At 34.6% G+C, this 25,224-nt stretch overlaps 1 protein-coding gene across 10 annotated transcripts in view; it reads right to left on the bottom strand.

Annotated features, from left to right (window-relative positions):
* fry (microtubule binding protein furry) overlaps positions 1–25,224 on the bottom strand; it is a 289,484-nt gene that overhangs the window by 35,777 nt on the left and 228,483 nt on the right. For all 10 annotated transcript variants that reach the window (XM_075304475.1, XM_075304474.1, XM_075304479.1 and 7 more), the window contains 2 exons: positions 23,264–23,405; positions 11,668–11,828 (listed from right to left, as the gene is read on the bottom strand). In XM_075304475.1, coding sequence (XP_075160590.1) covers positions 11,668–11,828; positions 23,264–23,405 — 303 coding nt within the window. The remainder of the gene's footprint in view (positions 1–11,667; positions 11,829–23,263; positions 23,406–25,224) is intronic.

Genomic DNA, 25,224 nt, shown 5'->3' with positions numbered 1-25,224 from the left:
TCTAAGAGAAGCAAATTGCATCCGATCCGGCTGAAATTTGGTACATGGTGTTAGTATATGGTCTCTAACAACCATGCAATAACTGGTCCATATCGGTCCACTTTTGCGTATAGCCCCCATATAAACAGACCCCCAAATTTGGCTTGTGATTGCTCTAAGAGAAGCAAATTTCATCCGATCCGGCTGAAATTTGGTACATGGTGTTAGTATATGGTCTCTAACAACCATGCAAAAATTGGTCCATATCGGTCCATAATTACATATAGCCCCATATAAACCGATCCCCCGATTTGGCTTGCGGAGCCTCTAAGAGAACCAAAATTCATCCGATCCGGCTGAAATTTGGTACATGGTGTTGGTATGTGTTCTCAAATGACCATGCAAAAATTGGTCGACATCGGCCCATAATTATATATAGCCCCCATATAAACCGATCCACAGATTTGACCTCCGGAGCCTCTTAGAGGAGCAAAAGTCATCCGATCCGATTGAAATTTGGTACGTGGTGTTAGTATATTGTCTCTAACAACCATGCCAAAAGTGGTCCGTATCGGTCCATAATTATATGTAGCCCCCATATAAGCCGATCCCCAGATTTGACCTCCGAAGCCTCTTAGAGGAGCAAAACTCATCCGATCCGGTTGAAATTTGGTACGTGGTGTTAGTATATGGTCTCTAACAACCATGCAAAAATTGGTCCATATCGGTCCATAATTATATATAGCCCCCATATAAATCGATCCCCAGATTTGTCCTCCGGAGCCTCTTGGAGGAGCTAAATTCATCCGATTCGGTTGAAATTTGGAACTTGGTGTTAGTATAAGGCCGCTTATAACCATGCCATAATTGGTCCATATCGGTCTATAGTTATATATAGCCGATCCCCAATCACACAAAAATTGGTCCATATCGGTTGATAATCATGGTTGCCACTCGAGCAAAAAATAATCTACCATTTTTTTTTTTTTTTTTAAGAAAACATTGTCAAAATGTTATTTCTATAGAAAAATTTGTCAAAATTTTATTTCTATAGAAAATTTTGTCTAAATTTTATTTCTATAGAAAATTTTGTCAAAAATTTATTTCTATAGAAAATTTTGTCTAAATTTTATTTCTATAGAAATTTTTTTTTCCAAATTTTATTTCTTTAGAAAATTTTTTCCAAATTTTACTTCTACAGAAAATGTCAAAATTTTATTTTTATAGAAACTTTAAACTTAATTATATACGTATTTAACCGGCCTTTTTAAGTTTAATATATACCACGTATGGACTAAATATGTGGTATATATAACGGAGTTAGGAAGTTTTAAGATACCTTGCAAGTGTTACCGCAACCCAAGTAATTCGATTGTGGATGACAGTCTTCAGTAGAAGTTTCTACGCAATCCATGGTGGAGGATACATAAGCTTCGACCTGGCCGAACTTACGGCCGTATATACTGGTTTTTTCTGATTCAATCACGAAATTAATTGATCGAATTAATTTTTTAATTGAAATGTCTTCAATCAGATTTAATTGGACATTGAATAAAATTCTTGATTAAAAAAATAATTGATTTAATTAGAAAATTTCAATTAATTTTTTAATCGATTCAATTAAGAATTTAATTGATGTTGATGGCAAAACTCAATTAATTTTTTCATTAAAAACGTAACTATTTTCAATCACTCTCTTAACTGACTTACCCCCCTTTTTCATGAAGCTCCTTTAGTGCTACGTTAGCTAACTAGTTTTTAAATCGATCTATGGACATATCTGTCATCTATACATCCTATAAGCCAGTTAGGAGCTTAACTACTAGAAATTTTTCAGTTAAAGTTAACTAGAGAAAAGATATTTGCAATTTACTTTCTGTTAACTGACAGTTAAAGCCTAACGGAGCTACATGAAAATGTCCGTTAGTGTTTTTAGTTTGATTTAAAAATTGTATGTTTGAAATACATTTTTAGTCAAAAATAAAAAAAAAATCCATCAACTTTTGCTGTGACTAAAAAGTGATGCTAATTCGGTTAATATAGGGTCTGTAGTAAATAGTAGGTACACTGAAAAAAACTTGTCCGGTTCCAAAGATTTGGAAACGGAGAAATGATTCTCATTTAAATTTGGTTTTGCGTACTAGGAAACAAATGCTAATTTATTCATTATTTATGCTTTTTTCTTCTTTATCTTTTAATGGCAACTTAAATTCCAAATTCAGACTCGACTTCCAGTAGTATTTAGGCTATGTTTCAAGTAAAAATGTCTTTAAAATAAAATGTTGATTTTAGTCAAACAAAATGTTCCTATGTGTTACGATCACGGTTGCCACGGTTGGTACAATTCTACCAAAAATGGTAGATTTTGTACTGACATTTTACAGATTTTGCAAAACATACCTCTCCAACTAAGAGGTACTTTAAATTTTTCTATAAATAAAATGTTGACAAAAATTTCTATAGAAAAAATAATTGATAAAATTTTTATATATAGAAATAAAAATGTTGGCTAAATTTTCTATAAAATCAATATTATTAAAAATTTAGATTTTCAAGTTATTTCAAAGTTTTATAGAAATAGTAAGTTTCCCTTCTGGTGTAAACTAAAATCCTTAAAACATTTAAAATACGACACATTTGAAGACAAAAATTCATTCATTCGAAGAAAACATTTTTTTCATACTAACCACAAAAATTTTATCAAAAATATTTTTTCTGTATTCACAAATAAAATCTCACGAAAAATTTTCCAATTAAAGTCTTAATTGAGTTTTAAAAAATATTCAATTAAAAATTTAATTGATTCAACAATTTTTTTAAATGAAACAAAAATCAATCACAAAAATTAATAGTATCAATTAATTTTGTTATTGACTTTCAATTAATTTTGTAATTGACTTTCAATTAATTTTTTAATTGATACTATCATTTCAGTGATAGAAGACGTTTCAATTAAAAAATTTATTGGATCAATTAATTTCGTGATTGAATCAAAAAAAAATTTGTGTGTTACGATACCCATTGGGTTTCCCAGCAAACAAAGCGTCGCTAAAAAAAAGTAGTGAAAATATTCTTTTTGGATACGGAAGTGGTGTAAAATTGGCGCAAAAACGATGAACTTAACATGGGCTTATCATAGGATAGATGTCCATCATTTCAACAGCCATTGCACTGAATTTGCATCACTTATTAAGGTGTGACTCGAATACTACAGTTTTTTGGATGTGAATTATACAATTCTGTTATATTTGACAAAATGAATAGTCTTAATATGTTTTTTTTACATTTTTTCGCTTGTCTGCAGCGTTGCCAGAATTGTTTCACCAAAAACCGCTAGATTTGCCCAAAAAAATAGTTAACAAAAATTGGTAGAAAAAAGTTAAATTTTTTGTATCAAAAGTCACATTTTTCATTGAAATATAACAAACTTAAAAGCTTTATTTCACTTAAATTGCATATTAATTTAATTGTATTGATTTTAATTCTACTTCTGTGAGACTGCAACAATATCTAAGTCATATTATTAGAAAATATTAATATGTTTTTTTTTTTTTTTTTTTTATTATTATTTTATTCAACAATTCAACTTTAATACAATACAAGTCTGTCCCGCGCCATAAGGCATTAATGGGACTAGTTGGCCAATTATTTATACAATATTAAAAACAAAAATTATATGTATTTAAAAGGTTCATTCATATATGGTTTAATATTTGTTTCAAATTACAATATTATAAATATTACAATTATAGCAGAAGCGATTCAAAGCTATTGCAAAGATAGTATTTGCTCATTTCCTTAAATCTCGATATACGTTGAATGGATTTCAATTCGAGTGGAATATTATTGTAAGTTAAGCCACCTATATAATCAATCCGTTGCTTTTTTTTTCGAATCTACACCTGGGCAAACGCAAATTCATTCTATTCCTTGTATTAAAATTTGTTTGATTCGTATAGAACTTTATTGTATGGTAACCAATGTTGTAATTACACTTGAAAACATACTTTAAAATATTATATTTATATAAACCATTGATTGGTAAAATATTTTTTGCAAACTCTTCAAATAGCGACAAGGTTGAGAAATTTGGAGGTAGGTTAAAAACAACTTTCAAAGCTTTATTTTGCATAGATTGAAGTGATCTTAGCTCACTATTATTTTTATTGTATGCATATGATGTAACCATATAATTTAAATGCGATTGTATTAAACAGGAAAATATTGTTAATTTTGTCTTTGTGTTTAATTTGTTTTTCATCTTGTAGAGAAATCCAATTGCGGGAGCTATTTTCCTTTTTAAACTGCGTATATGACAATCCCATGCTAAATTATTTTGTAACATCACGCCTAGATATGTTACGCTTATACATTCATGTATTGATTTTCCATCAATATAGACACTGAAATCGTTGTTAACTGAAGGATTTGGTCGAAATCGAATAAGTTTTGTTTTATCAGCGTTCAGAACTAGTCTGTTTACTCGTGCAAACTCACAGAGTAATGCAGAATCCCTTTCTATGTTTGCACGCAGAGCGATGTCATATTTATAGGGATAGAACAAGCAAATGTCATCAGCGAACATAAATAATTTTCCGCTAAGCTGGAGATTCCGGATATCATTAATAAAAATGGAAAACAATAATGGACCCAAACAACTCCCCTGTGGAACTCCGTGCACTACGGGCCCCACAAAACTTTTCGATTTACTGACATCAACGTACTGTTTCCTATTCTCCAAAAAACTTCTAAATAATAAAAACTCTTTTCGTCGAATCCCATAGATATGCATTTTTTCCAGCAATAATTGGTGATCGACAAGATCAAATGCCTTTGAAAAATCAAAAAATACTCCAGCAACTCCATTGAATCCCCCGTCTAAACCACTACAAATAAACTTAATTACATTTAATACAGCTTCCTCTGTTCCGCATCCACGCCTAAATCCATATTGATTCTCATAAAGCAAATTATTCGATTCACAGTATGTGTATAATTTATCATAGATAATCTTTTCAAAAATCTTGTCTATTGTTGACAATACGGCCACTGGTCTGAAGTTAGATACGTCACTAGCATTCACTATTTTGGGTATAGGAACAATTCTATGTAATTTCAAAATGTCTGGATATATCGATAAACTGATCATCCCATTGAAAATTTTTGCTAAGAAAGGTGAAACTATTTCACTGCATTCTTTGAGGAATATGGAAGAAATGCCGTCATGTCCTGGACTCTTATCTGCCTTCAGATTCTCTATAACTTCCATAATACCGTTGTTATCGACTTGTTCAATGGAAAATACGGAATCTATATCACCTGACAATGTATGGAAAATATTAATGTTATCCCCAGGATCAACTAAAATTCCTCGCCTCAAACTCATTACAGAATCTAAAAAGTATGTATTGAGTGCATTCGCCTTATCCAAGTTATTTGAAATCCTTCTTCCTTGTACGTCTTTCAGTTCTAGTTCTTTATGCCCCTTTTTCCCTAGAACCTCATTAATAAAATTCCATCCCCTTTTGGGATCATTTGCTGCCCTGTCAATATTCTCTGCATAATACGCCTCTCTACTTATCTTGTTGGCAATACTAATTATTCTACTAATCCTCTTTAAGGAATCCTGTATCGCCTCATTTCCTCTTTCCTTCTTTCTCCTCTTCAGCAATTTAAACTTAATCGTTATCAAATGTTGTAAATTTACATTTATCCATGGGGTCATCATAAACCTAGCATGTTTCAAAGTTTTACTGACTGTTGTTGAATATGCAATAGCACCTTGTATACAAGATGTTAATCTGTCTGTCTGATCCTGTACATTCAGTGAACCAAAGTCAGGAGACAACTCATCTGATAAGTAACGTTTGGCCTTTTGGTAGTCACACTTAGTTTTCATTACCTCCACAAAATCATTTCTCATAATCTTACTTTTTATCTTGCAAAAAACTAAATTATGGTCTGAAATATCACATTCCACAGAGTCAACATCGACTCTCTCTACAAAATTGGAAAACACATGATCAATGCATGTATTACTTAAAGGTCTTGTAACCATCTCATGAGCATTCTCACATCCAAAACTCTGAAAGAGATCCAGCATTTCGTTATAATAAGAGCTGTGATAACGATCTATATTAGTATCTCCAACCAAAACTATTGGACTTCCAGCGTGATCATTCAACATTGATTCCAGTGTAAACTTAAATTGTTCAACAGAACATTTCTGAGAACGATAAAAAGTTACAAATTTCATTGGTCTTGCATTAACTTTAAAGTTTAATAAGGAAATAGCAATAATATCCAAAAACGATTCACTTTTGCAATAATCTACAGTATATACCCATTTATCCCTTACATAAACCGATGTTCCTCCATACCCATCTTCTCTACAACAATGAACTACCTTATAACCAGGAATCGAATAAATTTGAGTGATTGCATTTTGAAACCAAGTCTCTTGAATTGCTATTATATCCGGTAAAATAGGGATACTCGATAGTAATCCTTTCAAACGATTGAATTTATTAATAGATGAAACGCTTCTGCTATTCAAACTTACTATTGTGAAATAAGATTGCTTTAAATTACAAATATCCTTTTGGAAAGATTGAAAACTTTTAAAATATTTATTTTTATTTAACATTAATATCAAAAAATAGAAAATTTAATTCAAAATAATATATTTAAAAAGAAAATCATGATGTTAAATAATCATCATCTTCCTCGCCATTCTCCCGATCTTCTGTCTCCGCACCTCTTGCCATCACCTCAGATCTTCTCTTCCAATGCCTATTTGTAGTAGCGTTCAAAAGCATTGTGTCAACGTCATCTTCACATCTTAATAATTGAGGTCTTGAAATATTAGTTTTTTTACAATATACTCTCCCGTTGCGAGAATAAATTTGTTGGTAACCAATCGTTTTCAATGTTTTTGCATGATGTAACAAATTCATATTTTCTTTGCTCAAAAAGTCATTTATATATACATTTTTTGTTTTCTCATCTTCTTTAAGTTTATTTTTTGCTTCCATTATTTTTTCCTTTTCTGCTTTAGTAGTAAATTTCACCACAATAGTTTTCTTTTCATTTTGTCTCTTATTTCCAATAACGTAAACATCTTCAATAGCATTTTGCTCCAGATTTATACCAATAGTTTTCGATAGATTCATTACAGCACTCCTCGGATTTTCATCGCTACCGATTTTCATTCCACTAATTAAACAATCATTTCTAACTCGATAATTATTTAAATCCTTTACTGAATCTTTTAAAGCTTTGTTTTCTGTTTTCAATTGTTTGTTTTGTTTTTCCAGCTGTGATATTTTCTTTTTGTTTTCATTCACGTCTTTCATGATTTCATCAAATTTTTCTGACATATATATTATTGACTCAGACAGCTGATCTAGTTTATCAAGTTTTTTCAATTGCTTTAACTCAGTTTTTATTGTTTTCAATTCATTCTTTATGTCACTCTCTTTCTCTCTTTCACTGTCATCATCCTCTTCCTCTCTGCAATATTCGCACTCAAATGTCTCACTCTCGTTATCAATTAACATCTCAAACTCTCTCTTCGTTAAATCAGTGCAGCTGAGGTGAAATGTTTTCTCGCACTTATCACATTTTATGTAATTTTGCGTTTCTTCTTTAATAACTTTCTTGCACTTGAGACAATTTATTTTCGTTTTTACCAAACTACTACGAACAGTTCTTTTGGGCATTTTGTTTTTGTTTGAGCACAGGAACTTTTACTTGAATTTTAAAAAGTCTCAATGATTAAACGTTAACGTTTCAATGAAAAATTCAAATAATTGTTAGAGGCGATGAGAACACAGTTGCAAACACGTCCGATCAGTAGGGTTGCCAATTCTTCTAATTTTAATTGGCTTAAATTCGCTGAATTAATGATAAATTCGTGAACGTGTAAATTTTTGCTATTTTTACCCAAGAGAGTAAAATCCATTATTACTGTCTTGCAAGTTTGTGCTGAATAACATTCATTAGAAAATTACCCAAACAAACCTACTGTTGTCCAATTTTCGTAAATGTAATTCCATTCCATTAATAAATAGCAGAATTGTTTTTATCGCTCGTTTAATAATGTTTTGATTCTATCAATACGATATTTTTTATTGTATTTTCTTGATGTTAACAGATTGGGTGATAAGTCCCCGCTCTACCAAAGAAAAACACATTTTTTTGTCAAAATTTGTTTTTATTATTCAACATACACAGAAAAAAATTTCACGAAAATTTTTCCAATTAAAATCTTAATTGAGTTTTAAAAAATATTCAATTAAAAATTTAATTGATTCAACAAATTTTTTAATTGAAATAAAAATCAATCACACAAATTAATAGAATCAATTAAATATTTAATTGGATCAATTAATTTTTTAAATGACTGTCAATTAATTTTTTAATTGATACTATCATTTCTGTGATTGAAGACATGCCAATTAAAAAATTAATTGGATCAATTAATTTCGTGATTGAATCAGAAAAAAACTTTTTTGTGTGTAGTTCCCTTCAAGAGCGATACAACGATTATAACGACCTTCCAATTTTTTGGATTGATACCATTTTGGTAGTACTCCTTCGGTTTTGCCTCAAAATAGGCCTCAGTTTCGGCGATCATCTCTTCATTGCAGCCAAATTTTTTCCCTGCGAGCATCCTTTTGAGGTCTGAGAACAAGAAAAAGTTGCTGGGGCCAGATCTGGAGAATACGGTAGGTATGGAAGCAATTCGAAGCCCAATTCATGAATTTTTGCCATCGTTCTCAATGACTTGTGGCACGGTGCGTTGTCTTGGTGGAAGAACAATTTTTTCTTCTTCATATGGGGCCGTTTTGCCGCGATTTCGACCTTCAAACGCTCCAATAACGCCATATAATAGTCGCTGTTGATGGGGTTTTCCCTTCTCAAGATAATCGATAAAATTATTCCATGCGCATCCCAAAAAACAGAGGACATTACTTTGCCAGCGGACTTTTGAGTCTTTCCACGCTTCGGAGATGGTTCACCGGTCGCTGTCCACTCAGCCGACTGTCGATTGGACTCAGGAGTGTAGTGATGGAGCCATGTTTCATCCATTGTTACATAACGACGGAAAAACTCGGGTATATTACGAGTTAACAGCTGCAAACACCGCTCAGAATCATAAACACGTTGTTGTTTTTGGTCAAATGTGAGCACGCGCGGCACCCATTTTGCACAGAGCTTCCGCATATCCAAATATCGATGAATGATATGACTGATATATATCCTTTGATATCTTTAGGGCCTCTGCTATCTCGATCAACTTCATTTTACGGTCATTCAAAATCATTTTGTGGATTTTTTGATGTTTTCGTCGGTAACCACCTCTTTCGGGCGTCCACTGCGTTCACCGTCCTCCGTGCTCATTTCACCACACTTGAATTTTGCATACCAATCATACGATTTCCCTGGGACAGAGTCCGGAAACTCATTTTGAAGCCGAGTTTTTGCTTCCACCGTATTTTTTCCCTTCAGAAAACAGTATTTTATCAAAACACGAAATTCCTTTTTTCCATTTTTTTCACAATAACAAAATTTGCTTCACAAAAGACGCTCTATCTCACAAACTAATTGACTTACAGACGTCAAATTTTGACATGAATCATTTGAAGGTTACGTTATGCGGCAGCCCGATGTATACCACAGTGGTGAAATTCTCTCTTATCACTAGGTGCTGCCCGACTCCATGTTAACCTCAATGACAAGGGACCTCCTTTTTATAGCCGAGTCCGAACGGCGTTCCACATTCCAGTGAAACCACTTCAGAAAACAGTATTTTATCAAAACACGAAATTCCTTTTTCCATTTTTTTTTCACAATAACGAAAGTTGCTTCACAAAAGACGCTCTATCTCACAAACTAATTGTCTTACAGACGTCAAATTTTGACATGAATCATTTGAAGGTTAGGTTATGTGGCAGCCCGATGTATACCACAGTGGTGAACTTCTCTCTTATCACTGAGTGCTGCCCGATTCCATGTTAATCTCAATGACAAGGGACCTCCTTTTTATAGCCGAGTCCGAACGGCGTTCCACATTCCAGTGAAACCACTTAGAGAAGCTTTGAAACCCTCAGAAATGTCACCAGCATAACTGAGGTGGGATAATCCACCGCTGAAAAACTTTTCCGTGTTCGGTCGTAGCAGGAATCGAACCCACGACCTTGTGTATTTTGGTATTGATTCCGCGTCAAATTTGAATTTATTCGTTTTTTCAGCTTTTTCTTCATGAGCTATCAAAGTGCTAAATGTATTTTTTTCGCTAAACGACTTCAAAAAAAGCCAAATCTAGTGGGAAAATAGCTAAATTTGCAACGCTGCTTGTCTGAAACATTTTCTTCGGCAGAGTTGTTTCTTAATCGAAAAATTAAAACCACTCTTGACTTGATAAAACCAAATAGCCAACGCGAGGGCAAGGAACGGAACACCAAAATGGAAGAACAATTCAATAAGAAACACGGAGCTAGACAGAGAAGCTTCAACGCAAAAGATCTAGTATATGCTCAAATTTTCAGAAATGGAAAACAAATTTGGATACCAGGATCAGTGGTAGAACGTGTCGGTGCAGTTAACTACAATATATACATTTTTGAAGGCCATAAAACCAAACTTATTCGATCTCACATCAATCAGTTAATTCGGATATTTCATGAGAATATTCAAAATTCTACAAGGGAATCTATTCAACCCATGATGGAAATTTTTGGGTTTAAACCAAAACTTCAATGTGAGCAACCAATCCTGCAAGACGTAAATTCCGAAGAGAATTCTACGTTTTCGGAAAACCAACAGGTGCTAAATCCAGGAAACTTAAACCAGCAAAATTCTGCAAATTTAAATGATCAATCTATAGCAAAACCCGTAAACGAGTCTTCAAGTTCGTTAGAGAATGAAATGCAGTCACCTTTGGTTTTCAGTACTCCAACAGCTTTAACTCCTCAAGTTCCTACAAGACCATTTCGCAATCGGAAACCACCAGTTAGGTTTACTTTTCAAAATTAATTTTAAAAAGGGGAGATGTTGTAGTTACTTGTTAAATATTCACTGTACATATTATTATCAATATATCATTGAAATATACCAGTTTTCATCATTTGACATTGTTAAATATTTATTCATTCTTAATTTGTCCTTTTTCAATAAAACTTCTATTTGTGTGTTTGTATAAAATAATCAATTGTGTATTCCTATTTTCCACCAAGACCTTAACAATTTCTTACTCTTGTTTTAAAGTATTTAAGTATTCAAAAAAGTAAAAAATTACTTAAAAATATTTTAAAAAAGCGAGCTATAAAAAAAATAATCAAAAGGGATGGCATTTTTGCAAGAGCTTTTAAAGTTGTGCCTTTAGAACAATTTCCAATTTTTATTTTGCTGGGATTCTGAAGTTAAATTTATATAGATGTTGTGACCTCAAAATTTTGGTAACATATGTTAGTCGTTCCTATTAAGTCAAAATTGTTTTGTCATTCTATTTAATTTTTCTATGAAAATAAGTAACGTTTTTCTCTGAATTTCCTTAATTTTATATAAACTGACCGGTGGTTTAACCTACAAGTACAAGAATAAAACTGTAGTCCTGATGCTGTCTCGTGTGAGATCTCAGCCATCCATAAACTGAAAGTTGTCAATTGTGTGGGTGGTACTTACCGATGAAAACCACTAATGGGCAAACTGACGTCTGGCAAAAATTCTGTAAGTGGAGCAAAATAGCCCCCATATTCAGGCATAGGTAAAGGATGTGGTGCTGCCACTGGTGCTGTGTGAGATGTTTCAGATGAACGTAATTCAACATTTTCCTCTTGGCGTAACTGCAAAGTAGTAGAAATATAAAGATTATGTGATTATGAGAAAACATAATGTTGAATAATTGGGGATATTATTTTTTGCCTTACACTGAAAAAAAATATGTTGTCTTAAGAAAAAAAAGATTTCTTGTCCTTAAAATCAGGGCTGTGGAGTCGAGTCAATTTTGCTCGACTACGGCTCCGACTCCAGCATTTCTTATTAGCCTCGACTCCGACTCCGGAGTCGACTCCAGGTGGTGTGCGTACATCTCATTTAACAGTATTGTATTTTTAAGGTTCCACAAATAGACCGATATACTTAAGTATTCTATTTTGCCATATGTGTTTATATGTCCAAAAGAACTGCCCAAAAGAAATGTTGATATGACTCGACGACAAATCTCAGCAGTTTTGGAATGAAAACAACTCTACATTTTAATTTCAGGCCAATAAATTAAAATACGACACAAGACTATATAGAGACCACATCAAAATAAGGGTAGATAAGAAATAAAATTTTGACAATATTTTCTATAGCAATACAATTTGACAAAAATTTCTGTAGAAATAAAATTTTGACAAAATTTTCTATAGTAATAAAATTTTTACAAAATTTTCTATAGTAATAAAATCTTGACAAAATTTTCTATAGAAATAAAATTTTGACAAAACTTTCTATAGAAGTCAAAATTTTCTACAGAAATAAAATTTTGAATTTCATAGAAATAAAATTTTACATAATTTTTATTAAAATTTTGACAAAGTATTCTATAGAAATAAAATTTAGACAAAATTTTCCATAGAAACAACATTTTGACAAAATTTTCTATAGAAATTAAATATTTACAGAATTTTCTATAGAAATAAATTTGTCACAAAATTTTCTTTAAAAATATAATTTTGACAAAATTTTCATAGGAATAAAATTTTGACAAAATTTTCTATAGAAATAAAATTTTGACGACATTTTCTATAACAATAAACTTTGACAAAATTTTCCATAGAAATAAAATTTTGACAAAATTTTCTATAGAAATAAAATCTTGACAAAATTTTCTATAGTAATAACATTTTGTAATTTTTTTATACAAATAAAATGTTGACAAAATTTCTATAGAAATAAAATCTTGACAAAATTTTGTAATAAAATTAGTAATAAATTAGTAATAAAATTTTGACAAAATTGTTCGATGGTAATAAAATTTTGACAAAATTTTCTATAGTAATAAAATTTTGACAAAATTTTCTATAGTAATAAAATTTTGACAATATTTTCTATAGAAATAAAATTTTGGTAATTATTTTTGGGGATCGGCTATATATAACTATAGACCGATATGGACAAATTTTGGCATGGTTGTTAGCGGCCACATACTAGCGCAATGTACCAAATGTCAACCGGATCGGGTGAATTTTGCTCTTCCAAGGGGCTTCGGAGGTTAAATCTGGGATCAGTTTATATGGGGGCTACATATAATTATGGACCGATATGGACCAATTCCTGCATGGTTGTCAGAGACCATATACTAACACAACGTACCAAATTTCAACCGAACCGGATGAAATTTGCTTCTCCAAACGGCACCGGCGGTCAAATCTGGGGGTCGGTTTATATGGGGGCCATATATAATTAGGGACTGATATGAACCAATTCCTACATGATTGTTGGATACCTATACTAACACCACGTACCAAATTTCAACCGAATCGGATGAATTTTGCTCATCCATGAGGCTCCGGAGGTCAAATCTGGGGATCGGTTTATATGAGCGCTATATATAACTATGGACCGATGTGAACCAAAGTTTACATGGTTGTTAGAGACCATATACTAACACCATGTACCAAATTTCAGCCGGATCGGATGAAATTTGCTTCTCTTAGAGGCTCCGCAAACCAAATCTCGGGTTCGGTTTATATGGGGGCTATATAATTATTGACCGATTAGGACCAATTTTTGCATGGATGTGAGAGACCATATACTAACACCATGTACCAAATTTCAAACGGATGGGATGGATTTTGCTCCTCCAAGAGGCTCCGCAAGCGAAATCTGAGCGTCGGTTTATATGGGAGCTATACGTAAAAGTGGTCCGATATGGCACATTTGCAATACCTCCGACCTACATCAATTTCCTGTACTATAATTATAAGAATCTGTTATTCTTGTTGTACAGGTTTTATGAAATAAATAAATGCATGTATATAAGAAAAGATCGCACAAAAAAGTCGCATAATGATAAAAACAGATGCTTAAATTTGTGAGGTCTTTTTATTACCAAAAATATGTATAAAACAACACAAAAATAATAAATGAACAGTCCCTTTAACAAAAAAAGATATTTTACCAACTTAGTGTAACATAAAATCCAGTAAAATGTAAACTTACAAGAGAGTAAAAATAGGTTTTTTTTTTCTTTGGTAAAATTAGCAGAAATGTACGCGAACGCCATCCAGTACCAACGTACCATCAGCCAATTTAAAGATATTAAATCAATAAAAATAATAAATATATTTATTTTTTATACTACACTTCTAATTGACTCTGTGAAGTACATTGCGTGTATGATATGTTTATGACAAACTCTTGCAAGTTTTTGCTGGCAACAAAATCTCTCTTATTAATGAGTGCTTCTATGGGGAGCTCAATGACAAGTGAGCTACCCATTCTAAATGGCGTTTCAAGTACTTGGAGAACACTCAGCAACCACCGCTGAAACACATTTTGTTGTTTGGTCGAAACTGGGGTTGAGCCGATGTCCAAGGCGGCCCATTGTACAACGGTGCCTTCCACAAAATGATTTTGAATGACCGTAAAATGAAGTTGATCGAGATAGCAGAGGCCTTAAAGATATCAAAGGAACGTGTTGGTTATATCATTCATCAATATTTGGATATGAGGAAGCTCTGTGCAAAATGGGTGCCGCGCGAGCTCACATTTGACCAAAAACAACAACGTGTTCATGATTCTGAGCGGTGTTTGCAGCTGTTATCTCGTAATACACCCGAGTTTTTCCGTCGATATGTGACCATGGATGAAACATGGCTCCATCATTACACTCCTGAATCCAATCGACAAAAGTCCGCTGGCAAAGTAATGGCCTCTGTTTTTTGGGATGCACATGGAATAATTTTTATCGATTATCTTGAGAAGGGAAAAACCATCAACAGTGACTATTATATGGCGTTATTGGAGCATTTGAAGGTCGAAATCGCGGCAAAACGGCCCCATATGAAGAAGAAAAAAGTGTTGTTCCACCAAGACAACGCACCGTGCCACAAGTCATTGAGAACGATGGCAAAAATTCATGAATTGGGCTTCGAATTGCTTCCATACCTACCGTATTCTCCAGATCTGGCCCCAGCAACTTTTTCTTGTTCTAAGACCTCAAAAGGATGCTCGCAGGGAAAAAATTTGGCTGCAATGAAGAGGTGATCGCCGAAACTGAGGCCTATTTTGAGGCAAAACCGAAGGAGTACTACCAAAATGGTATCAAAAATTGGAAGGTCGTTATAATCGTTGTATCGCTCTTGAAGGGAACTATGTTGAATAATAAAAACGAATTTTGACAAAAAAAATGTGTTTTTCTTTGTTAGACCGGGGACTTATCAGCCAAGCTGTTAAGTTTGTCATTCCGTTTGTAACACATCGAAATATCAATTTCCGAATATATAAAGTATAGATATATATATATATATATATATATTCTTGATCAGGGAGAAATTGTAAGACGATATAAGCATGGCCGTCTGTCTGTTGTAATCACGCTTCAGCCTTCAATAATGGCGCTATCGTCCTGAAATTTGGCACAGATTCGTCTTTTGTTTGCAGGCAGCTCAAGTTCGAAGATGGGCTACATCGGTCCAAGTTTTGATATAGTCCCCATATAAACCGACCTCCCGATCTGGGGTCTTGGGCTCATAAAAACAGTAGTTTTTATCCAATTTGCCTGAAATTGGAAATCTAGAGGTATTCTAAGACCATAAAAAAGTGTACCGAAAATGGTGTCTATCGGTCCATGTTTTGGTATAGCCGATTTCCCGATTTTGCTTCTTGGGCGTCTAGAAAGTGTATTTGGAAAATCTAGAGGTATTCTGGAAATCTAGAGGTATTCTAGGACCATAAAGAGGTGTGCCGAAAATGGGGTGTGTCGGTCCATGTTTTGATATAGCCCCCATATAGACCGATCTCCCGGTTTTACTTCTTGGGCTTCTAGAATACGAAGCTTTTATCCAATTTGCCTGAAATTGAAAATCTAGAAGTATTCTAGGAAAATAAAGCGATGTGCCGAAAATGGTGAGTATCGCTCCGTGTTTTGATATAGCCCCCACATAGACCGATCTCCCGATTTTACTTCTTGGGCTTCTAGAAACCGTAGTTTTTATCCAATTTGCCTGAAATTGGAAATCTAGAGGTATTCTAGGAAAATAAAGAGATGTGCCGAAAATGGTGAGTATCGGTCCATGTTTTGATATAGCCCCCACATAGACCGATCTCCCGATTTTACTTGCTTCTAGAATCCGTAGTTTTTATCCAATTTGCCTGAAATTGGAAATCTAGAGGTATTCTAGGACCATAAATAGGTGTGCCGAATATATAGGGGTCTAGATTCTAGAACTACAATTTTAATGTGTTGAATACTGTGTGTATCCTTCCATGTTTTGGTATAGCCCCCATTACACCGAACTGTCGATTTAACTCCAAGGGCTTCTAGAAATTCTGTTTTTATCCGATTTGCCACAAATTGAAAATATACTGGCATTTTAGACCCATAACAAAGTGTATACGATTTAGTTTTATCGGTCCATTTGGTAAGGCCTCTATATAGACCGGTTCCACTTATTGAGGGTATAGAAGGTGCACTGATCATGAAAATTGCTTGAAACTGAATGCAAAATTTCCAGATTTTACTCCTCGTAGTCATTTAAATAATTGGGATGCAAATCCACAGATTTTAGATTTCAAATCAAGGCGTTATTTCATCATTTTCTTGCACACTTACAAAAGATGCTTATGATTCCTCTAAAACTAAAATAAACAAGTATATACAGCAGTAAGTTCGGCCGGGCCGAATCTTAAATACCCACCACCATGAACCAAATATTAGGGTTTCCTTTGAAATTTCAGGAGGGCTTGAGGACTTGAGGACACTTCCCGAAGATAAATTTAAAGATTTCATCCATGAGGACTATATCAGATTCTGGATTTATAAGAACCATTTTTGTTTGAGTTTTAGAGGAATCATTAACATCTCTTGTAAGTGTGCAAGAAAATTATAAAATAACGTCTTGATTTGAAATCTTAAATCTGTAGAAGTAAAATCTGGAAATTTTACATTGAGTTTCAAGCAATTTTCATCATCAGTGCGCCTTCTACACCCTCAAGAAGTGAAGTCGGTCTATATGGAGGCATTACCAAATGGACCTATAAAAACCTAATCCGATACACGTTTTTGTGAGCCTAAAATACCAGAATATTTACAATTTCAGGCAAATCAGATAAAAACTACGGTTTCTAGAAACCCAAGGAGTTAAATCGGGAGATCGTTCTTATGGAGGCTATACTAAAATATGGACCGATACTCACCGTTTTCGGCACACCTCTTTATGACCCGAAAATACCTCTAGATTTCCAATTTAAGGCAAATAGGATAAAAACTTCGGATTCTAGAAGCCCAAGAAGTAAAATCGGGAAATCGGTCTATATGGGGGCTATACCAAAATATGGACCGATCCTCACCATTTTCGGCAGACTTCTTTATGGTCCTAAAATACCTCTAGATTTCCAATTTCAGACAAATTGGATAAAAAATAAGGTTTCTATAAGCCCAAGACCCCAAATCGGGAGATCGGTCTATATGGGGGCTATACCAAAATATGGACCGATACTCACAATTTTTGGCACACGTATTTGTGGTCCTACAATACCTCCAGATTTCCAATTTCCGGTAAATTGAATAAAAACTGCGATTTCTATAAGCCAAAGAAGTAAAATCGAGAGATGGGTCTATATGGGGGCTATACCAAAATATGGACCAATACTCACAATTTTTGGCACACGTACTTGTGGTCCTATAATACCTCTAGATTTCCAATTTCAGGTAAATTGAATAAAAACTGCGGTTTCTATAAGCTCAAGAAGTAAAATCGGGAGATCGGTCTATATGGGGGCTATGCCAAAACGTGGACCGATACTCACCATTTTTGGCACACCTCTTTACGGTCACAAAATACCTCCAGATTTAAAATTTCAGGCAAATTGGATAAAAACTACGGTTTCTATAAGCCCAAGACCCCAAATCGGGAGGTCGGTTTTTATGGGGACTATATCAAAACCTGGACCGATATAGCCCATCTTCGAACTTGACCTGCCTGCAGACAAAAGACGAGTTTGTGCAAAATTTCCGCACGATTGCTTCATTATTGAAGACTGTAGCGTGATTACAACAGACAGACAGACAGACAGACAGACAGACAGACAGACGGACAGACGGACATCGTTATATCGTCTTAGAATTTCTCCCTGATCAAGAATATATATACTTTATATAGTCGGAAATCGATATTTCGATGCGTTACAAACGGAATGACAAACTTATTATACCCCCGTCACCATTCTATGGTGGTGGGTATAAAAATGGTTCTTATAAAGGGTGATACGGTCAAAATTTGGTCAAGGGAAAACGCGTGTAAATCGGTGAAATCGTTTATTTATAAAATCAAATTAAATTTCTTTTTCAAGTTCAATTAGTATAAAATTCAGGAAAAATATTCAGTTAGGCTTTCGCTTTTCCAAATCCGAATTGCCGGGCCTCACGCTTGACACCTGCCATCAGATTTTGTACAGCCACCTTGTCCACCTTCTTCGCCGCAGAAAGCCAGTTTGCCTTGAACTGCTGCTCGTCCTTAGCAGTTTTTTGGTCTTCTTTAGGTTCCGCTTGACAATAGCCCAGTATTTCTCAATTGGGCGGAGCTCTGGCGTGTTGGGAGGGTTCTTGTCCTTGGGAACCACCTGCACGTTGTTGGCGGCGTACCACTCCATGGCCTTTTTACCGTAATGGTAAGATGCCAAATCCGGCCAAAAAAGTACGGAACAACCGTGTTTCTTCAGGAAAGGCAGCAGACGTTTATTCAAACACTCTTTCACGTAAATTTATTGGTTGACAGTCCCGGAAGTTATGAAAATGCTGCTTTTCAAGCCACAGGTACAGATGGCTTGCCAAACCAGATATTTCTTTGCGATCTTTGGAAGCTGCTTGTAGTCGGCTTTGACGTAGGTTTCGTCGTCCATTACCACGCAGTCAGCATCGTCGTGTACAGCCTCCGGGATCGCGCTTTGGCCGTCGTATTTTGTTTATCATCGCGATTTGGAGTCCCTACCTTCTTGTAAGTCGATACTCCGGCTCGTTTTTTGGCTCGATGCACGGTTGTAGACGATACACCCAGCTTATTTGCGGCATCTCGGAGAGAGAGGTTAGGGTTTCGCTTGAAACTACCGGCAATTCTCTTTGTCTTTCGATTTCCACCCGATCCAGACTTCCTGGCTGTCGACAAACGTTCCCCAAACACTTTAATTACATTTGTAACGGTTGATTTGGCAACTTTTAGCGATTTTGCCAGCTTTGCGTGCGAGTTGCTCTTATTTTCGCGATGCGCGAGCAAAATTTTGATACGCTGCTCTTCTTGCTTGGACGGCATTTTGACAACTGAAGAGTGAATTCCAAAATCAAAATAGGAGCAACGTTCTACACACACACCTTCAAAATGAGGGGTGTTCAGGTTTTTTAAATGCAAAATTGAAAGAAATACGTCAAGTTTATATTGACCAAATTTTGACCGTAGCACCCTTTAAATTCAGAATCCGATCTAGTCTTCATAGGTAAAATCTTTACATTTATCTAGCGTACTGGTTGAACTAATCTGCTCGGGAAAATATCTGTCAGCAAATTCCCCTGACATTTTCAAAGAAACTATAATATTCGATTCATGGTAGTGGGTATTTAAGATTCGGCCCGGCCGAATTTACTGTTGTATATACTTGTTTGTATTATTATCTTTATTTATAATTTAAAGCCTTAAAGGCCATTTGAGGTAAATTACTATAAATCTACTAAAAAGGAAGAATGCTTTACTTATACCATAAAATGCTTCTTAAATTAGGAAGAATATATTAATAATGTTAATATGATATTATCTTCAGTAAAAACTACTCCCGAAATTATCTTCTGTTTTTCTAATCTGGCAACACCGACGCGATTTGCACCGATGAGATGTTCTGGATAGAGCACCAGTCCAACGATGTTCTGGATAGCTCATACAAATGTTGCATCCAGTACTAAAAGAAACCAGGCCTAATATCCCAGTTGATTTAAAGATTATTCATTTAAATTACAACAATGTTTTCTTTGATTTAAGGAGCATTTGCATTACTTCAAAACAATGCGACTTATTGAAAGGACGAAATTTTCAGGTTGTTGTCCTATGTTTAATGTTTTTATACCCTTCACCACTACTGTGGTACAGGGTATAATAAGTTTGTGCATTTGTATGTAACGCCAAGAAGGAAAAGTATGAGACCCATCGTTTAGTATACCGATCGTCTTAGAATTAAATTCTGAGTCGATTTAGCGATGTCCGTCTGTCTGTCTGTCTGTCCGTCTGTCTGTCTGTTGATGTATTTTTGTGTGCAAAGTACAGCTCGCAGTTTTAGTCCGATTGTCCTAAAATTTGGTATAGGGTCCTGTTTCGGCTCAAAGATTCATATTGATTTTGGAAAAAATCGGTTCAGATTTAGATATAGCTGCCATATATATTTTTCACCGATCTGGTCATAATTGGCGTGTACATCAACCGATCTTCCTCAAATTCCGTACATCCGAATATTTTATGAGTCTCGAAAAACTTGCAAAATATCAGCCAAAATTTGGTTGAAATCGGTTCAGATTTAGATATAGCTCCCATATATAGCTTTCGCCCGATTTACACTCATATGACCGTAGAGGCCAACTTTTTACCTCCGATTTAGTTGAAATTTTACACAGGGAGTAGAATTAGCATTGTAGCTATGCGTGTCAAATTTGGTTGAAATCGGTTCAGATTTAGATATACCTCCCATATATATGTTTTTCTGATTTCGACAAAAATGGTCAAAATACCAACATTTTCCTTGTAAAATCGCCACTGCTTAGTCGAAAAGTTGTAAAAATGACTCTAATTTTCCTAAACTTCTAATGCATATATATCGAGCGATAAATCATAAATAAACTTTTGCGAAGTTTCCTTAAAATTGCTTCAGATTAAAATGTTTCCCATATTTGTTTTATTACTAACATTGTGTTCCACCCTAGTGCATTAGTCGACTTAGATTTTGAGTCTATAGATTTTGTAGAAGTCTATCAAATTCTGTCCAGATCGAGTGATATTTAAATGTATGTATTTGGGACAAACCTTTATATATAGCCCCAACACATTTGACGGATGTGATATGGTATCGAAAATTTAGATCTACAAAGTGGTGCAGGGTATAATATAGTCGGCCCCGCCCGACTTTAGACTTTCCTTACTTGTTTTTTTTTATACCCTTCACCACTACTGTGGTTCAGGGTATAATAAGTTTGTGCATTTGTATGTAACGCCAAGAAGGAGTAATCATAGACCAACCTTTTAGTATACGGATCGGCTTAGAATTAAATTCTGAGTCGATTTAGCGATGTCCGTCTGTCTGTCTGTCCGTCTGTCTGTCTGTTGGTGTATTTTTGTGTGCAAAGTACAGCTCGCAGTTTTAGTCCGATTGTCCTAAAATTTGGTATAGGGTCCTGTTTCGGCTCAAAGACGATCCCTATTGATTTTGGAAAAAATCGGTTCAGATTTAGATATAGCTGCCATATATATTTTTCACCGATCTGGTCATAATTGGCGTGTATATCAACCGATCTTCCTCAAATTCCGTACATCCGAATATTTTATGAGTCTCTAAAAACTTTAAATGTATGTATTTGGGACAAACCTTTATATATAGCCCCTAACACGTTTGACGAATGTGATATGGTATCGAAAATTTAGATCTACTAAGTGGTGCAGGGTATAATATAGTCGGCCCCGCCCGAATTTAGACTTTCCTTACTTATTTGTTACCATTTTGGTAGTACTCCGTCGGTTTTGCCTCAAAATAGGCCTCAGTTTCGGCGATCACCTCTTCATTGCAGCCAATTTTTTTCCCTGCGAGCATCCTTTTGAGGTCTGAGAACAAGAAAAAGTCGCTGGGGGCCAGATCTGGAGAATACGGTGGGTGGGGAAGCAATTCGAAGCCCAATTCATGAATTTTTGACATCGATCTCAATGACTTGTGGCACAGTGCGTTGTCTTGGTGGAACAACACGTTTTTCTTCTTCATATGGGGCCGTTTTGCCGCGATTTCGACCTTCAAACGCTCCAATAACGCCATATATAGTCACTGTTGATGGATTTCCCTTCTCAATATAATCGATAAAAATTATTCCATGCGCATCCCAAAAAAAATAGAGACCATTACTTTGCCAGCGGACTTTTGAGTCTTTCCACGCTTCGGAGACGGTTCACCGGTCGCTGTCCACCCAGTCGACTGTCGATTGGACTCAGGAGTGTAGTGATGGAGCCATTGACACATATCGACGGAAAAACTCGGGTGTATTACGAGTTAACAGCTCAGAATAATCAACACGTTGTTGTTTTTCGTCAAATGTGAGCTCGCGCGGCACCCATTTTGCACAGAGCTTCCGCATATCCAAATATTGTTGAATGATATGACCAATACGTTCCTTTGATATCTTTAAGGCCTCTGCTATCTCGATCAACTTCATTTTACGGTCATTCAAAATCATTTTGTGGATTTTTTTGATGTTTTCGTCGGGAACCTCCTCTTTCGAGCGTCCACTGCGTTCACCGTCCTCCGCGCTCATTTCACCACGCTTGAATTTTGCATAGCAATCAATTATTGATGATTTCTCTGGGGCAGAGTCCGGAAACTCATTATCAAGCCAAGTTTTTGCTTCCACCTTATTTTTCCCTTCAGAAAACAGTATTTTATCAAAACACGAAATTCCTTTTTTCCATTTTTCACAATAACAAAAGTTGCTTCACAAAAGACGCTCTATCTCACAAACTAATTGACTTACAGACGTCAAATTTTGACACGAATCATTTGCAGGTCGGTACTATATAAAAATAATATGCATTTAATAGTAGCGACGCCATCTATGTGTCAATCCGGGGACTTATCAGCCAACCTGTTAGTTTGTATACTTGTTTTTGAATGTAGTATGTGAGTTTTTAATTAAAATCCTTTTATTTTAAAAAATCTTGTCTTCTATATTGCTAAATTCCTTGTCCTAAAATGTGTAAATATTTTTTTTTTGTTGTGTATAGGAACATTTTTTGGAAAGGGATATATTTTTTTGTTAGTGTATAAATTCGATACATACCTCAGGATCATTAATGAGAATATCCTCTGGCCTTGGCAATATTGAAGGTCCGGAAGCAGCCCGTATTTTATCCGCTCCACGTGGAGGCCGGTTATTGGTGGCTTGTGTGAATGCTCTTATTCCACTATCAGATTTACAAGTTCTATAAAAAATGGAAATGGAAACAAAATAAAACTTTTGATTGAGTAACAATGTATCAAATTAAATAAATAATCTTCATCGAGGGCGGTGTTAAAATAGGTCCCAAAGCCCATAAGAAAAAAGGTGGGGCGATGCCAAAACCAAATTAGGACTAATTTTTCCTTTGTCACGCTTGTCAGCGGGGTGCTTAAATATATAATGGCCGCTGCTGTTAAAAAGAAGGAATCTTTCAATATTCAAATGTGTGCATGTTGCGTAGAATAGTAGGCTCCGTCATATATGAATCCATTCATTCTCTAATACCGTTTTGTACTCTTCTCAATTTTATTGGGCATGGAGTCGTGTTTTTCCCATATGACTTTGAGTTTTTTGTTTTATTTGTAATGGGTGTTTTGACTGGGACAAATTCTATACTGAGACACTTTGAAATGAAATCAATTATTAAAAGCTTTGGCTTCGTTTAATCGGCCTTTTGATGCCAATTCGTGGCCGGAGTCGAAACCGATCCTTCGGCCGAGCTGTAGTGTATTGTTAAATCCAATAAATCGAAAATAGGTCCCACACTCAAAAAAAAGTTTACTTGGATCCAAATATTTTGAACCTTCCTTTAAGGATTTTGGTATTGATTTCGAGCCAAAGATGCGGCTTTTTAAAATAAAGACATTTTTTACGGACCTCCCTGGCTTTAAATATAGGATCGATAAAATTAAAATTGGATACAGATCTCATTCATTGAATTTTTATTCTCTGTTTGCGATATATTAATAAAGGTATTCATGTACAAAGTCCAGTTAAATTCCAGTCAAAATCCAAATTATGCCAAGTACTTCAAAGTAAAAACTGTTTTCTTAATGCTAAAAAAACTTTAAACCAAAGATGCAAATCCTTAAAATAAGTCTTAGCCTATATTTGAAGTTGAGTTAAAGACGATTTCTTTAAATTAAAAATGTTTTTCTTTATTTTAAGACACATTTGCCTTACATCAAAGATCTACAACTTCAACAGAGGAACGCAAATTTTCAAGATTTGTGTCCTAAATATAATGAAAAAAAAAAATTGAAGCAAAGATTATAAACTTCCTTTTAATTAAAATGTCATTATTTTAAAGATTTTTGTCCTTATCATTGCGTATATTTCGAGTCCTTAAATTTAAGTTGCATAATCTTCCATATTAGGTCAATATTTTTTTCAGTGCACTTGTCAACGAATCAAAATCTAAAAAAGGAAACTGTGGTCCATTTTCATGTGAAATGTTGAGATTTATGACAAATGTGCCCCAAAAATAAAGAAGTTAATTTCCAAAAGTTTTCCACCATGTCCAAAAATTGATAAATTTTCCATTGAAGTCGTTTTGTCTATTTTGTTAAGTGATTCAACTTAAAACTGGGTATCTTAACATGAAAGAAAATTTTGTTGAACTAAGGTCAACTTGGCTTTAATAATTTTGAAAAATTCTTTAAAATTAATGAAATTGTTTTTAAATTTGTTGACATTTGGTATCATGACAACAAAGCAAAAAAGCATTCACAAATAGAAGTTGTTTTCAAATACTTTATTTTAAATAAGTTTTTTACTTGAAACGTAGCATAATCTCTGCTTGAACTCGAGAAATTGTTATTATTATTATACCCAGCGCCACACTGTGGAACAGGGTATTATAAGTTAGTGCATATGTTTGTAACACCCAGAAGAAGACGAGATAGACACATGGTGTCTTTGGCAATAATGCTCAGGGTGGGTCCCTGAGTCGATATAACCATGTCCGTCTGTCTGTGAACACATTTTTGTGATCAAAGTCTAGGTCGCAATTTAAGTCCAAT

Source organism: Haematobia irritans, chromosome 4, assembly GCF_050003625.1.
Source record: "Haematobia irritans isolate KBUSLIRL chromosome 4, ASM5000362v1, whole genome shotgun sequence".
NCBI lineage: Eukaryota > Metazoa > Arthropoda > Insecta > Diptera > Muscidae > Haematobia > Haematobia irritans.
The sequence above is the reverse complement of the archived record's forward strand: the minus strand, read 5'-3'. Positions and strand labels throughout refer to the sequence as shown.